Source organism: Pelodiscus sinensis, unplaced genomic scaffold (assembly GCF_049634645.1).
Source record: "Pelodiscus sinensis isolate JC-2024 unplaced genomic scaffold, ASM4963464v1 ctg51, whole genome shotgun sequence".
Classification (NCBI taxonomy): domain Eukaryota; kingdom Metazoa; phylum Chordata; order Testudines; family Trionychidae; genus Pelodiscus; species Pelodiscus sinensis.
The window spans coordinates 577,195-591,734 of NW_027465873.1; the positions used below are offsets into that span (position 1 = coordinate 577,195).

The window sequence follows — 14,540 nt, forward strand, 5'->3', positions numbered from 1 at the left end:
GCAGACAGGATACTGGGCTAGATGGACCTTTGGACTGACCCAGTACGGCCGTTCTTATGTTCTTAAGAAGAAAAAAAATCAGTCCTGATTCCTGTGCAGATAAAGGTGGGGTGAAGAAAAGAGCAGGCAGCGAAACTACACATCATAAAGGCGATCCCTGAGCCAGATATCCTCCACTCCCACCCCTGCTGCAAGACTTGGCGATAGAAGGATAAAAAGATTAGAACAAGAACCAGGCCTTGGGACACTTTCGCCTTCAGAATCAGGCGTTAGCTCAGACCCCATACCAGGCGGGTCCCCCCGCCCTCCCCGTGTCCTGTTGTTCTCACACACGTGTAACATCGTCTGTCTCTCGAGATAATGTATCTAGAACATGCATCTCTAACCTACCCGGCATTCGACTGTATCCGAACCATAGCGTGTCTCGCATGCAGAATATTCTCTACCAGTGGGTCTGACTCTAGCCTCATGCAGCTTCGGCATCATGTGTTTCTGGCGGTAACAGAATGTAGACGAGCCATCCCATGTATCTGCCCTGCAGGCTGGATGCAAAGGGCTGCACACGGGAGAAGATAGCGCAGAGTACTTACATGGCTGAGAGTAATGTGTTTAAAATGGGAGGTCCTGCCCCGGGGGACCTTAGCCTCTGCGGTTCTAACGAGGGGCTGGAGAGACAACACCCCCAAATCCCCAGAGACTCAATTCATTAAGGGCCCGCTCACCGGACGCAAAGTGCGCACCCCCATCGATTGCAGAAGGTGCCGCTAGCAGCGCCGAGCAGGCTGGGCTCGCTTCTCTTGCTATCGCACTGCGAGGAGGCGAGGCGAGGCGAACCCTGCAGCGCCAGGCGGCTGCGGAGTCGAAAATGAGATGGCCCGGCGCGAGCCAGCCCTAGGTCTGGCCAGAAGGACGGAGTCCTGCACTGTTCCAGGGACCGGCGAGACTTTCCCAGCCTCCCCCCTCCCCCTCTCTAGGGCTGGAGCGGCTCGAGCCGGGTTATAGGGGCGATTTCATCTGCGAGAAGCCACCTAGAGGCGGGTTTCTCTCTTCCCCCTCCCCCCAGCGGCTCATTGCGCCCTCCCCTCTGATCATGTTGACATATTCACACGCCATGGAGTAGTAGTGATGCTTTGCTGCAGCGTTACAGTTTCCGACACCTTCTTTTTATAACTCGGCTCTGTCCCCCTCCACCCGACCTGTCAAAACCACGCCTATGGAGCCACACAATTGGTCCGAAAGCGTCAAAGAGCCAATCAACTAGGCTCCAGTTCCCCTGCGACCCACAACACATCCATACAATCTGGGGCAAGGGAAGCAGACTCACGGGGAATTCTTGGAGCGGCGAGTCTGTCTCGCTCGCTCGCTCTCCCCTCTGCTGGAGTGTGTTGGAGCGGAGACAAGAGTGTAATTCCTTTTTTAAAAAAAAAGGCAGGGAGAGAGAGAAGGGAAAGGAAAGAAGAAGAGATTCTTACTGGAATCAGGGCACCGTGAGAAGGCTCTGCGGGGGAGGGGAACGGAAGCAAGATTTTCACAACCAAGTTTTGTGGCTGCCGCTTGCTAGAAGAGCGATTCAGACAGGGGGTCCTTTTTTGTATTGTGAGGAGTTGTGTTTGTTTTTCTTTTCCCCCTCCTCTTCCCTTTCCAGGCTCTGTTCCGCAGCCTAACTGTGTAAGGGAGAGCAGAGGGAAGGGATACACAGACTCACAGCAACAAGAAAACAAACCACAGAAAGAAAACCCGTCTTCGAACCTTCAGCCTTTGCAACCAACGGAGAGAAGGGGGTGGTTGGAGAGAAAGAGGGAGGAAAATAAAATACATACATAGACAGACTCCAGGAGTTCCAGTATCCAAAGCGGAGACCTCAGGCAGCAGAAGCGACATCACTGGATTTTTTTTCTTCTTCTGCATACTTTTCAATTGCAAGAACTTCCACTCAGGGGGAAAAACCCATAACACTTAGCAGCAGCAGCAGCCACTAGGAGAAAGTGTCTTGAATGATTATGTCTCCCGACTGGGCCACTTCCAGTCTGTAGAGTTTTTCTGTTTCCTGTGCTGTGCATCTATCTATAGTACTCCTCAGCACCATCCCCCATTTGGGGTGATTTTTTCTCCCACAATGTACTGTTAGAAACCACTCAAGGGCTGCTCCAGCAGTAGGAAAATCGGGGGTGGGGTGGGGGTGGATGAGTATATCGATGAGAGATCCAGTAATCCCTGGGACAAGCATGGCTTACCACCCCTTCTTACCTCACCGGGCACCGGACTTTGCCATGAGTGCAGTGCTAGGACACCAACCTCCCTTCTTCCCGGCTCTTGCTTTGCCTCCCAATGGGGCGGCTGCTCTCTCCCTTCCCGGGGCTCTGGCCAAACCGATTATGGATCAATTAGTCGGAGCGGCAGAGACTGGCATCCCTTTTTCTTCCCTGGGTCACCAGGCGGCAGCTCATCCGAGGCCTCTAAAAACGCTGGAGCCAGAAGAAGAGGTGGAAGATGACCCCAAAGTGCATCTGGAAGCCAAAGAACTTTGGGAACAATTCCACAAAAGGGGAACAGAAATGGTGATTACTAAATCAGGAAGGTAGGTGTGTGTGTTTCTCTCTTTATTCCCCTCCAACCTACAATGCAGGTCCAAAGAGAGTCCATGACTTCCCCATAAAACTTGTTTCATCTGAAATTGTTAAAAGTTTGGAGACAGCTGAAATGCTGCGCCTCTCTCTGAGACTGCAGGGCCACACTTGTCAAGGCTCATTACGTGTGTGACTGTGTATATGTACACACACACGTGTGTGAGAGACGTGGCTTAGTATTACTTTATTGAAATATTAGCAGAACAAAATAATTTTGGTTAGGATTTTTACTGGTTTGATTTCAGTGTTACTGCCGTGTTCTTTACAACAATAATAAAATGGCATAATTCTGCTGTTGAAATAAAGGTAGTAATGTCAGATGAAATCACTTATCTTTATCAGTCACTTCCTTGTGAATCTGTGCAAGAATTTGTGCTGACTAATGGTATTTGGAAATACATAAGATGAAAGGAAAAATTAATCTTACACACACTGCATAGGTACCGGTTTCTGTCTTAGAGAAGGTTTTGCAAGCAATTTTGGTATCCTAATATATATACATTGATGAGGGGTGTGTGCATACACACATACGCACATGCAGACACATATTAAATATCAATATGCATATTTTATATGTGTATTATATATTGTGGGTACTAAAAACACACGTATGTATATGCATTATACATATACACATACGTGATGAGCATAGGGGAATGCCGTTTGCAAGGAACTCTGCTCAGATATGTTCTGGTACATTGAGACATAATTGAATTCTGAATCTCACACTTACATACAACACTGTGGCTCATTCCGAGCCCCAGCAGAAATCTTGTTTCACCTCCACAGCTAATAGAATGACTCCTAAAAATGTAGAGCATTTACCCAGTTAACTAATGTTTTCCCATCTTTCCTTGTTTAGCACTCAGGGAAATAAAATCAATCAATAAATATAAATCTCTTCAAGATCCACATGCCATGTTAGGTTTTGAAGTTTGTGAGTGGATGTGTGTAGATTGTAGGGAACTATACATGCTTTTTGAGGAAGAATTTTCTCTTGAAACCTCTAAGCGACTGCAAAAATAAATTTTCTGTTGGGGGAATAAATCCCTGTTTATTTGAGAGCATGTTGCTATTGAGAAATGGCACTGAGTTTGCTCACTGGAGTTTACTCACTGAGGGTTTTTTGTTTGTTTTTATCTTGTCTTTTCTCTATCTTCCTGTTTTTCTCTTTTCATAGGAGAATGTTTCCTCCATTTAAAGCGAGATGTACTGGGCTGGATAAAAAGGCCAAGTACATTTTATTGATGGATATTGTGGCGGCTGATGACTGCAGATATAAATTCCATAATTCCCGGTGGATGGTAGCTGGCAAAGCTGACCCTGAAATGCCAAAGAGAATGTGCATCCACCCGGATAGTCCGGCTACAGGAGAACAATGGATGTCCAAAGTCGTCACTTTCCACAAACTTAAACTGACTAACAATATTTCTGACAAACATGGATTTGTACGTCCATGTTCCTTTTGATTCTTCTCTTGATTGTTCTTTCATTCCTATCCCCCACCCCCATAATACAGTTTGCAACAGAACCAGTCACTAAAGTTTGAAGAGGCTGCAGCATGGGAAAGTACAGAATCGAATAGCTCTGGAAAATTGTAGAAGGGGGTTGCAAAGAGGGAGAAAAAACCTTTGAACTAATTTTTAACTTAGTAAAGAACAGCTTTGTGGAAATAAATAATTAACCCTCCTCTGTAACACCCATGTGTCCATCTTAAAATATAATTTACTAATTTCCTTTTGGTGAATATAGTATATTTTAATCTTTTGGTACCTCTAGAAACCCATTGGAGCAACTCTGTCCTTAAAATATAGATAATCACATTTTTTTACGATAGGAAATTATATATGTGCATAAAGGGTTTCAATGCCTGGGAATGCAAACATTTACATATATATATTAATCAAGATACTATAATGCAAGTCAGGGAAAATAATCAGACACATAAATGAGAGGTCAAGGTGCCCGTTCGTTTTTATCCACTCCATTACATTTACTGCATGTGCAGCGATAAAACCTAACTTACTAAATAAAACAAACAAGTAGGCTGATAAGTGCTAAAAGACGAGTTTTCTCTCTCTTTGGGAAGATTCTGCATATAAGTAGGGAGCTGGGAATTCTTCAGTGTTGTGAACATTACATTTGCTGGCTGTTTGATTAGATAATACATGTTTGCTCTTTCCAGAAGGTCTTAAATGTATTGGGGTGACCAATTAGCTACAACTTAGCCCCTGGATTGTTTTTTAAATTAAAATACATGTTGTCCTTATCGCAAACTATTCCCCCAAGCCCCAGATGCTGCCAAAATGCTGGTGGATTTCACCATGTATAGGTAGATCGTTTACAACTGAAGATGGTAGCTGTCCATGCGTGTGCGCTGTAAGGTGTGCGTTGGGAATGGAGAGAGAGAGAACAAGTCCATCCTCGCCAGCGGAGCGCTCTTTCGAGTCTGAGTGCCGGGTTTGTGTCTGATTGTATCGTCCCTTTCCCCCCTCCAATTGCAGACCATTCTGAACTCCATGCACAAATACCAACCGAGGTTCCATATTGTCAGAGCCAACGACATACTCAAGCTGCCCTACAGTACGTTCAGAACCTATGTGTTCCCTGAGACTGAATTCATCGCTGTGACCGCATACCAGAATGATAAGGTAAGGCGATTAGGGAGGGATTGTTTTACGTGTGTTGGGTTTTAATAAAGCTTTTCCTAGACATCGTTGCTTTAAAAATCAGGAAGTCTGCTTTTTTCCCAATGCAAACAAGGTTTATAATATCGCCTGTCCGATTTGGCTTGACAAAATGTTATTTTAAAGGGAGTGTATACAGACTGTGCGTGTGGGAGGGTGTGTGTGTGTTTTCGGCATGGATTTAATGCGAGAAACACGTGCAAGGGGACTCAAGCCGATTGCTGATTAGAAAGACAGGACAAAGCTGTGTGTTGTAGTTTGCCGTGTGCTGTAGTTTGCAATGCCTTTGCACTAGTTTACCTCTTTTAACAACATTGGCGTCTTGGCGATGAGGCTGCAACTCACCTTTGTTTCCTATGATCATTATTATTTCTATTCTGCAGTGGTTTTATTATTGATTTGAGTGGGAAAATATTTTCTGATCACGGAGGCTCTGGAACAGAGTTGAGCATTAAAGGCTGAAGGAACCAGAGTGAAAAAGTTGTAGAGTTTCAGATTTTCTTTTTCCTTCTGCCAGTGTATTGGTTGTGTGCAAGGAATTATATTTGGGAGATTAGCGAATGCTGAATTTATGACAATGGAGAGGTGTCTGGGGGCACAAGGAGCCAAAACTGGCTTATTTTATTTTCCTCTCTACACATTGTAACTTTTTGTTAAACTAAATGTGCTGGATTTAAAGCACCTGACTGAGTTGCTCGCGTTTTGTGATATGAAATCCTTGTATTTTCCCCTTCTGTTGTCCCAGGAGATTTTAAAAGTTGGAAGATTCCTCACCCCTTAATTATTATATTTTAAATAACTATTTGTCATCTGGGGGAAGGACAGTAGTTTACACTGTTCCGGTAGGGTTTTTTTTGTAAGTAACTAGAAAATGTGTGCAGGCGAGATAAGTCATGGCTGCGTTTTGCTAGCAACGGTGCTCGCTTGGGGCCGTCAGCGGAGCCTGACTTGGTTGCAGAATAGAAATAAATGTACTTGTGTTATTGCCATGAATTTGTGTGTAAACTGTAAAGCGTATTGTAATGGAAGCAACTCAGCCCTCGAGGTCAGAACCCACATTCCGCAACTCACCTAGCCAGACCTTTGATAGTTTCAAGAAGTACTTTTCATGCAATCGCTGGGTCTTAGGTTTAACATTATAGACCGAGGAGATACTGTGCAACGTTCCCAGAATCCAAACGAGAAGGCATAATTTACACTTTATGGAACTGCTTTACTTTCTACGCAGAGGTCGTTGGATTTTAAATAAAATAAATAAATAACCCTTTCCACCCGCTCATCCTCCCCTGATTTTGTAAATGAAACCCTTGGTGCATTTTTCTGGTGTAAACTCCGCGCCTCTTATTTACAAGAACTCCGCAAACTTGGATACGGGGTGAAATCTGTCCGTTGTGTCTCAACACCTCATGGGCCCCACCGATTCTTTAAACAGGCTTTAAAAATGTAAAGCAGGTAAGCAAAAACAAATGTTTTCAAGGGTAACTCAGTTCTTTTAATCTAAAAAATCTTGATGCATTACAAAGCGTTTTCAATAAAATCAGCTGTTCTGTTCGCCCCTCCCCCCACTGAAATGTAACTATATAAAGTACTTTATTATAGCAACGGGGTGGCTGATTCGTTTGCGGTTTAATTATGGCATTTAAAGAATTTAAACTGAGGCATAACTCTAATGGATCACGGTGCACATAGTTAACTTTCGTTTCAGCGCGTTATTCGCAACACTGGGCATTTTCAGTGGCAAGCCATGGTATGCTATTTACTAAGCCAGTCGCTGTACCCAAGGAGACAAACATAGTCCTGTTCAAATGACAATATACAGCTTCACCAAGTCATCTGCTTGCACCTACCAATGCAAAAAACTCTGTACTTCCACATATTGATTTTACGTGCTGTGTGTTTCTTGAAGAGTAAACCTACTGCTGTATTAATTGCAGGGGAGGGAGGAGATTTTGAAAATGTAGGTTGCTTACTTGTGGCTCTCTCCCCACTGTTTTTAGATAACTCAGTTAAAAATTGACAATAATCCATTTGCCAGAGGTTTTCGGGACAACGTGAATGGAAGGAGGGAGAAAAGGTAAGTCTGAAAAGTTGTCCTGTTTCATTCTCTTTTGCCAACTTTAGAACATATCCAGAGGTCAATATGACTTCCAATCTTGCTCCAAACTAGCCCCTTTCCCCACCAAATTTAATAATGAGCGCAACTCAAACCGATTGCAGATCGTGCTTCTATATGTCATTGGATTGGTATGAGAAGTGCCATTGGTATCCTCAGAATAGACTAGCCAAGGATGGAAATCTCTCTTAAAAGACAAGGATATTGAAGCATGTGTTTGCAGCTGGTACTGAAAAAATAGGAGCAATGAACTATAGATTTGAGAGCCCATAGTTATTGTTCACATTGGCTACGTCTACACTACGAGTTTTCTCGGCAAAAAATATGCTAATGAGGGCCTCATTTGCATGAGTCGCGATCTCATTTGCATATTTTCTGCCGATCCGTTTTTTCGCTAGGGTTTTTGTGCAAAAACAAGCGGTGTGGACGTTTTCTTTTTGCGCAAAACCCCCCTTTCCCGAAAGAGCCTCATGCCCCAAAAAAGGAAGTTTACCGATCTTGCGGGAAAAGGGGTTTTTGCGCAAAACGGAAACGTCCACACCGCTTGTTTTTGCACAAAAACGCTAGCGAAAAAACAGATCGGCAGAAAATATGCAAATGAGATCGCGACTCATGCAAATGAGTCCCTCATTAGCATATTTGTTGCCGAGAAAACTCGTAGTTTAGGCGTAGCCTGTGAAAACAAACCCCATATTTGAAGCCACAAGACAGAAATTATTTCTAATGTCTCCCTAAATATAAATAGATTTCACTCCGGGTTAATTGTTAGTGAAAAGATTACATAAAGTGCCTAGCAAAATAACCACTTCCTAGCAATCTTAGCAGCCATTAAGATGCCTGATATCCCAGGAACACCCTAACATTTTAAAAGCCAATCGCCTGGGAATGTTTTCCCTCTCATTTATTTAATACTCTGCCCTCTCTAAGTACTGATGCTAACAGCTTCCAACAATCTCTTCTCATTAACAGACAATCCGGAACGTTTTAATTCTGCCTGAAAAAATGTGTTCTCTCCATGACTCCTGATCTGTAATAAATGGGGTCCGGTCCCCCGTTAAGAACGTGAAAAAAATAAGAAATGTAGTACAAAGTCATTATTGCTGTATAGAGTGGCCCGGTCGTGCTGCATAGCCAGGAGGGCCTTGGCTGCGCCCGCTGTGCTGAAGGTAGTGTGGTGCAAGAGGGCAGTTGTGCTAGCAGGAGGATAACTTGAACTCCTAGGCGAGCGACAAGCCCCGCTGAAGAAATTTTCACTGTCCCCGCAGAAAGCAGCTGACCTTGCAGTCCATGAGAGCTTACGACGAGAGGCAGAAAAAGGAGACCGGCACCTCCAATGAGTCCTCTAGCGAGCAGACCTCCTTTAAGTGTTTCGCTCAGTCCACATCCCCCGCTGTGTCTGCGGTGGGCACATCCAATCTCAAAGGTGAGGTGTGACCCCGTCTCCTCCCCGCATGCATCTTGAAGGTCCCTACACCAGACACCGGCCATTCTTCATCTGTGTGTTTTGTGTTTTTTTTTTTCCTTTTTGGCTTGAAGGAAAAGTTTTATTCCTGACCAAAACTTCTGGCTACAGCGAAGCAAATGATTTTGAACATGCATCCGCTAAAGGCTCTTTAGATATACAGACCCACATCTCTTCCCTCACCCCTCCCTCTTTTTTCTGCCGCTGTGTTTTGAATAATTTTTTCCCTTCCCCTCCCTCTGGTTCTTAAAGGAGCCAGCCCTGAGTCAAGGGAGCAAAGGCAGACCACGGGGCAAAAGTTCAAAACCGGAGCCAGTCCATTAATATTCATGTTTCAATCTGCTATTAAAGGAAGGCTTTTCCCCCCAGCTCCCCTTTATAAAATCCCACTTTCTCGGCGGCGGTTTTGAAATCGGTTTGGGCTTTGCTTTGTTGGCAGAGACGCTGGATTTCTCTTTAAATTCTCTCCTCCCCGCGCCCCCCCCCCCCCCATGTTTTAAATTATTTTTGTTGCTTAAAGTCGAGGTGGAGGGGAGGGAGATTTGGCTTGTTATAAACACATTCATAGTGCGCACCACGACCTGATCTCAAATTCTGCCGGAGCAACCAATACAGATTTATGTGGAAACTAATCCGGATTTGCTCCGGCGTATCTGAGATGAAGGCTCTGGCCCGAGGCATGTTCAGTTCGGGGGCAATTTTACATGTACGTGTGGTGTTGTGTAAGGATTAGGGTGTTGTTGGGGTTTTTTGGTTTTGTTTTTTAACGCAGGTTTGCTCGGAATATTCGCCCCAGAGTAGCGCCCAGAGCGCTGCTGCCTGTCGGAGCCAGCTTACGCAATAGCCTCTGCTCCTTGCCTTTCAGACTTGTGCCCCAGCGAGGGGGAGAGCGATGCCGAAAGCAAAGATGAGCCGCTGCTGGAGGCCGGTGATTCCGGCAAGATCAGCACCACCACCGCGGTTGCGGAAGATCCCCGGGAGAAGGGCGGCAGCCCAGCCAAAGCGCCCTTCTTTGCCCCGGAATCGGCGGCCAGCAAGAGCAGGGACGGCCCCGGCCGGACTGAGAAAGCCCCCCCTGACTCCAGGCACAGCCCAGCTGCCATTTCCTCTAGCACCCGGGGCGTCGGCCGCGAGGAGCTCAAAAGCCCCCTCCGGGACGCCCCGAAGGTGGAGGAGGCTAGGCTGCTGAGCTCCTTTGCTCCGCTCACTGTGCAGACAGACAGCCCGGCGCATCTGAGCCAGGGGCCCTTGCAGAACCTCGGCTTCCCCCCTGGCTTGGCCAGCCAGCAGTTCTTCAGTCCCTTGGGCAACGGGCACCCGCTCCTCCTGCACCCCAGCCAGTTCGCCATGGGGGGAGCCTTCTCCGGCATGGCTGCTGGCATGGGGCCCTTGCTGGCCACCGTTTCCGGGGCCTCAGCCGGAGTTAGCGGACTGGACAGCACGGTCATGGCCACAGCAGCGGCTCAGGGACTTTCGGGGGCGTCGGCAGCTGCGCTACCGTTTCATCTTCAGCAGCACGTCCTGGCCTCTCAGGTAAGCGCCCTCAGGCCTGGGGCGTCCTTTCCCTTCGCGCTGCTGCGACACTGGTAATCGCAAGTCAGGGGTCTGGATTGCCTTTCCTCTGCACCGGGGCTTGATTTCCACCCCTGCGGTGCACCTAAGGACAGAGCCAGAACCGACCCCCAGCCTAAAGGGTGCGGTTTCATACAGTGGCAATGGGTTGAAAAAAGCGCCAGGTGGTATAAAACCTACCCTGGAATGGGAGAGAGGGTTTTTCTTTTGGAGTCTTTCACTGGTATTCCCCCCTGGGAAAGTGGCGTCTTTGATATAGATCTCGGTTCCCTTCCAAACTCAATGGCTTGGAACTTCAGGTAACCCTTAGTAACCCCGGGTCTGTTGTGTGTGTGTTTGGAAGAAGCGCAGCGAATTTGCTTGGAGGTGTGGGAGGAATAGGTGCTAGCTGAAATCCATCAGTCAGCTCTGAGAGAGAATGTCGGGATCTCAAAAGCACAACAAAGTATGTTGGGCAAGAAGGGAGGGATTTCCCTAATTTCCATTAGAGACCACGATCTCTTTCATCTTCATAGGCCCACAGTTCTCAACTTTGGGTGCCTACAGTCAAGTAATAGAAATGTAGCCGTGTTAGTCTGGGGTAGCTGAAGCAAAATACAGGACTATGTAGCACTTTAAAGACTAACAAGATGGTTTATTAGGTGATGAGCTTTCGTGATCAAATAGTGGAAGAAAATAGTCACAGCCATATATACCAAAGGATACAATTAAAAAAATGAACAAATATGAAAAGGACAAATCACATTGCAGAACAGGAGGGGGATGCGGGGGGGGGGGGGGGAAGGAAGGTAAGTGTCTGTGAGTTAATGATATTAGAGGTGGGGAAAGGTAGATGTCTGTGAGCTATTGGTATTAGAGGTGATAATTGGGGAAGCTATCTTGGTAATGGGTAAGGTAGTTGGGGTCTTTGTTCAATCCCCCCCCCCCCCCGAGAGTGTCGAATTTTAACATGAATGACAGTTCAGAGGATTCCCTTTCAAGTGCAGATGTAAAAGGTCTTTGTAGCAGAATGCAGGTGGTTAAGTCATTGAGAGAGTGTCCTTTCTGGTTAAAATGGCAAGAAATAGTTTTTTCTTTGTGATCTTGTCTGATATCTGTTTTGTGGGCACTAATCCTTTGGCGAAGTGTCTGAGAGGTCAAGTCGCATTCCTATGTAAATGGCCCGATGGTCAGAGGTGATGGGCAGGGAGGTGTGAATGGGGGTGCTCAAGACCTTCTGGAAAGTCCAGGAGGCATTTCTAAATGAAGTGCTTCGACTTTTGGGAATCCAGGCTGCAAATCCTGGCTAGCAGGTTTGGCTGTGGCGGTGGGTTCTCACGCTCCCAGCTGCTTTGCCTTTGACATGCAGGCCTGTGGGTGAGTCCCCTGTGCCATAAAACAAACCTCCCCCACCCACCCACCCACCATTACCAGCCGGGGGCATGATTTGTGGCAAGCTGAGTCAGCGGTGTTTTCTCTCGGGCTCTTTTGGTTGCATAGGAACTTGGGCAAAAGGGTGAAAACCACTGACGGTTTCCCCTCCCCCTCTTTGCTTCTGTTTTCCTTTTCCAGGACCTGGCCATGTCTCCCTTCGGAAGCTTCTTCCCCTATCCCTATACCTACATGGCTGCTGCAGCCGCTGCCTCCTCCGCAGCCACCAGCTCGGTGCACCGGCATCCTTTCCTCAGCGCAGTGCGCCCCCGACTGAGGTACAGCCCCTACTCCATCCCTGTGCCCCTGCCAGACAGCAGCAGCCTCCTGACCACGGCTCTCCCCAGCGTGGCCAGCAGCACAGGGGAAGGCAAATCAAGCAACATGGCAGAGTCCGTAGCTTTGAACTCTGGCTCAGAACTCAACAGCAGGTCCTCCACTCTCTCTTCGGGATCCGTGTCCTTGTCCCCTAAACTCTGCTCTGAAAAGGAAGCGACCAGCGAACTGCAGAACATCCAGCGTCTAGTGAGTGGACTTGAATCCAAGCAAGACAGATCCAGGAGTGGATCTCCTTAATATCCCCTCCCCCTCTCTACTGTACCCTCCCTTCCACTCTCGAGGTGGGAGGGAGAAGAGAGTGTTAACACGGGAACTCCCCTTTATTGTCTCATTTCAAATCACTATTGCGGTGCACTTTGTTTGAAAGAAACCACATTGTCCTGCGTACTGGGCTGGCTTGTCAGCAAACTTATCTTGAAATGGGGGAAGGAGAAAGGTGGGGGTCTGGGGATGGCAGAGCTGGTTTGAAAGCTGCCATGAAAGAATCATACTGGTCATAGGAATGACATTTGGGCCAGATAGGTGGTTTGGTGAGTGGTGGTCATTTCTTCTTCACTGTGTAAAGCAAACATGGATTAAAAATAAAGTAAGAAAAGTGATTTTTTCCTAACCGCCCCCCCCATAAGTAACTCACATATCAGTTCTTTAAATATTGTTTTGCGGGTTGGGTTATTAAATATAGCTCTTGTTAGTCTATACTAAGGGAAGCTGTGTCTTTTGACATATTGTGATGTCTCAAAACACCTTTTGGCTTTTTGCATGTTCCATAGTAGTCTGCTTTTTTGGATGCTTGTTAAAAATCCCAGGGCTAAAAATAAAAAAAAAATATGTTCCTTACCCCCTTTCTTCCCACCCCACCCCTTTGTAGCAACAAAAATAAAAACATGTAGTTGGAAAGGGAACAAAATATTTTATCTAAAAACCTCTGTAGCTTGACTATAGGTTTATTACAGCTTTTCCTCTTTTACTGTATACGCAATAACAGTTTAAACATAATCATGAGAAGAAAAAAGTGGACACTATTATTAAAACAAAGTATTTATGTAATTATTTGATAACTTGTAAATAAGTGGAATATGAATACTCAAAATTAAACTTTAATTTATTGACTGTACATATCTCTGTAAAAATGACTGCAGTTGGTTTTTTTTGTTTTGTTTTAGTCATTCTCAATTTCATATTTCCTTTAAAAATATACCTAAAACCAACAAATTAACCAAATAGACCACATTTATAAGTGTTCGCTTTTCATTTTGGTTCATTACCATACAAAAACTTAACTAATTTTTTTTAAAAAGAACTGAACGTAAAAGAAAAAGAAGAAAAAAATCAATTAACTTAAAAAAGAATGAAAAATGTGCCTTTGTAGCATTTAACCTTTTTTTGGTGTGTGTTGAAAATGCTACTCTCCATATAAAATTTAAAAATATATATATTAATAAAACGACAACACACTTTTCTGGTGACTTGGGGAAAAAAAAAGATGAAAAATCTAGGTTTTTCTTTATTTAAAAGACCTATTTTCCAATTCCCTTGTTGTGTCAAAATCACAATGGATTTTTACTACCGTTATGCTTATTGTTGTGTTTGTTCAAGTGGGGGTGCATATTTTAATGGCTTGAAAGTCAGGTGCTCAGAACTGGTTAAAATAAAAGTGAAGGTATATTTTGTGTTACAGAAAAACCAAGAACTTCTTTGACAATTATATAACTCTCCCCCCTTTAAAAGTCACTGAAGTTTCAATACATTTTTATTGAAATGTCTTTGGGCCTCATGTGAAATGCCTTAATAGAAACTTTCCTAAATCTTGAATTGGAGGGAGAACATAGGGTATTTTTAAAATATTGCCTTTTCTGTCTCTTTATTCTTTGCTCTCTATCAAAACTAAGATCTTTCATGTGAAATGAGTTGAGAAGACTCTCTTTTAAATCAACCCAGGATAGCTTGCAATGTTCCTGGGGAAATACAAGTTTTAACCAAACTGTTTAATAATACTTCCTTTTCTTTTTAAAACAAAAGGAAAAAATATGTAGCACTTTAAAGACTAACAAGATAGTTTATTAGGTGATGAGTTTTCGTGGGCCCCACAAAAGCTCATCACCTAATAAACCATCTTGTTAGTCTTTAAAGTGCTAAATATTTTTTCCTTTTGTTTTACCAAGATCAGGCTAACACGACTACCTCTCTACCTCTACTTTGCTTTTTAAAATGTAGATTCATATGCAATATAGTCAAGTCTTTTAATGGAAAAATATTAAATGACATTTGAAAAGTTAACGAGAATGGCTCAGCTATGATTTTATCCATCATAAATTAATAAAGCAACACTG

The 14,540-nt window shown here is 44.8% G+C and overlaps 1 protein-coding gene across 1 annotated transcript; it reads left to right on the forward strand.

The window, feature by feature from the left end:
* The first annotated feature begins 1,764 nt into the window (after nt 1-1,764).
* On the forward strand, nt 1,765-14,260 carry LOC102445486 (T-box transcription factor TBX3). Its single transcript, XM_075915891.1, has 7 exons — nt 1,765-2,578; nt 3,808-4,075; nt 5,132-5,278; nt 7,312-7,388; nt 8,693-8,850; nt 9,755-10,422; nt 12,013-14,260. Exons 1-7 carry the CDS (start codon nt 2,184-2,186, stop codon nt 12,445-12,447), a joined length of 2,148 nt encoding a protein of 715 aa, XP_075772006.1. The 5' UTR covers nt 1,765-2,183; the 3' UTR covers nt 12,448-14,260.
* The last annotated feature ends 280 nt before the right edge of the window (nt 14,261-14,540 follow it).

Bases quoted from the DNA above. Each gene is read 5' to 3' on its own strand.
- LOC102445486 (XM_075915891.1), top strand. From the start codon at position 2,184: ATGAGTATATCGATGAGAGATCCAGTAATCCCTGGGACAAGCATGGCT. The intron at 5,279-7,311 runs GTAAGGCGATTA...CACTGTTTTTAG, and splicing joins CCGCATACCAGAATGATAAG to ATAACTCAGTTAAAAATTGA. The intron at 7,389-8,692 runs GTAAGTCTGAAA...CTGTCCCCGCAG, and splicing joins AATGGAAGGAGGGAGAAAAG to AAAGCAGCTGACCTTGCAGT.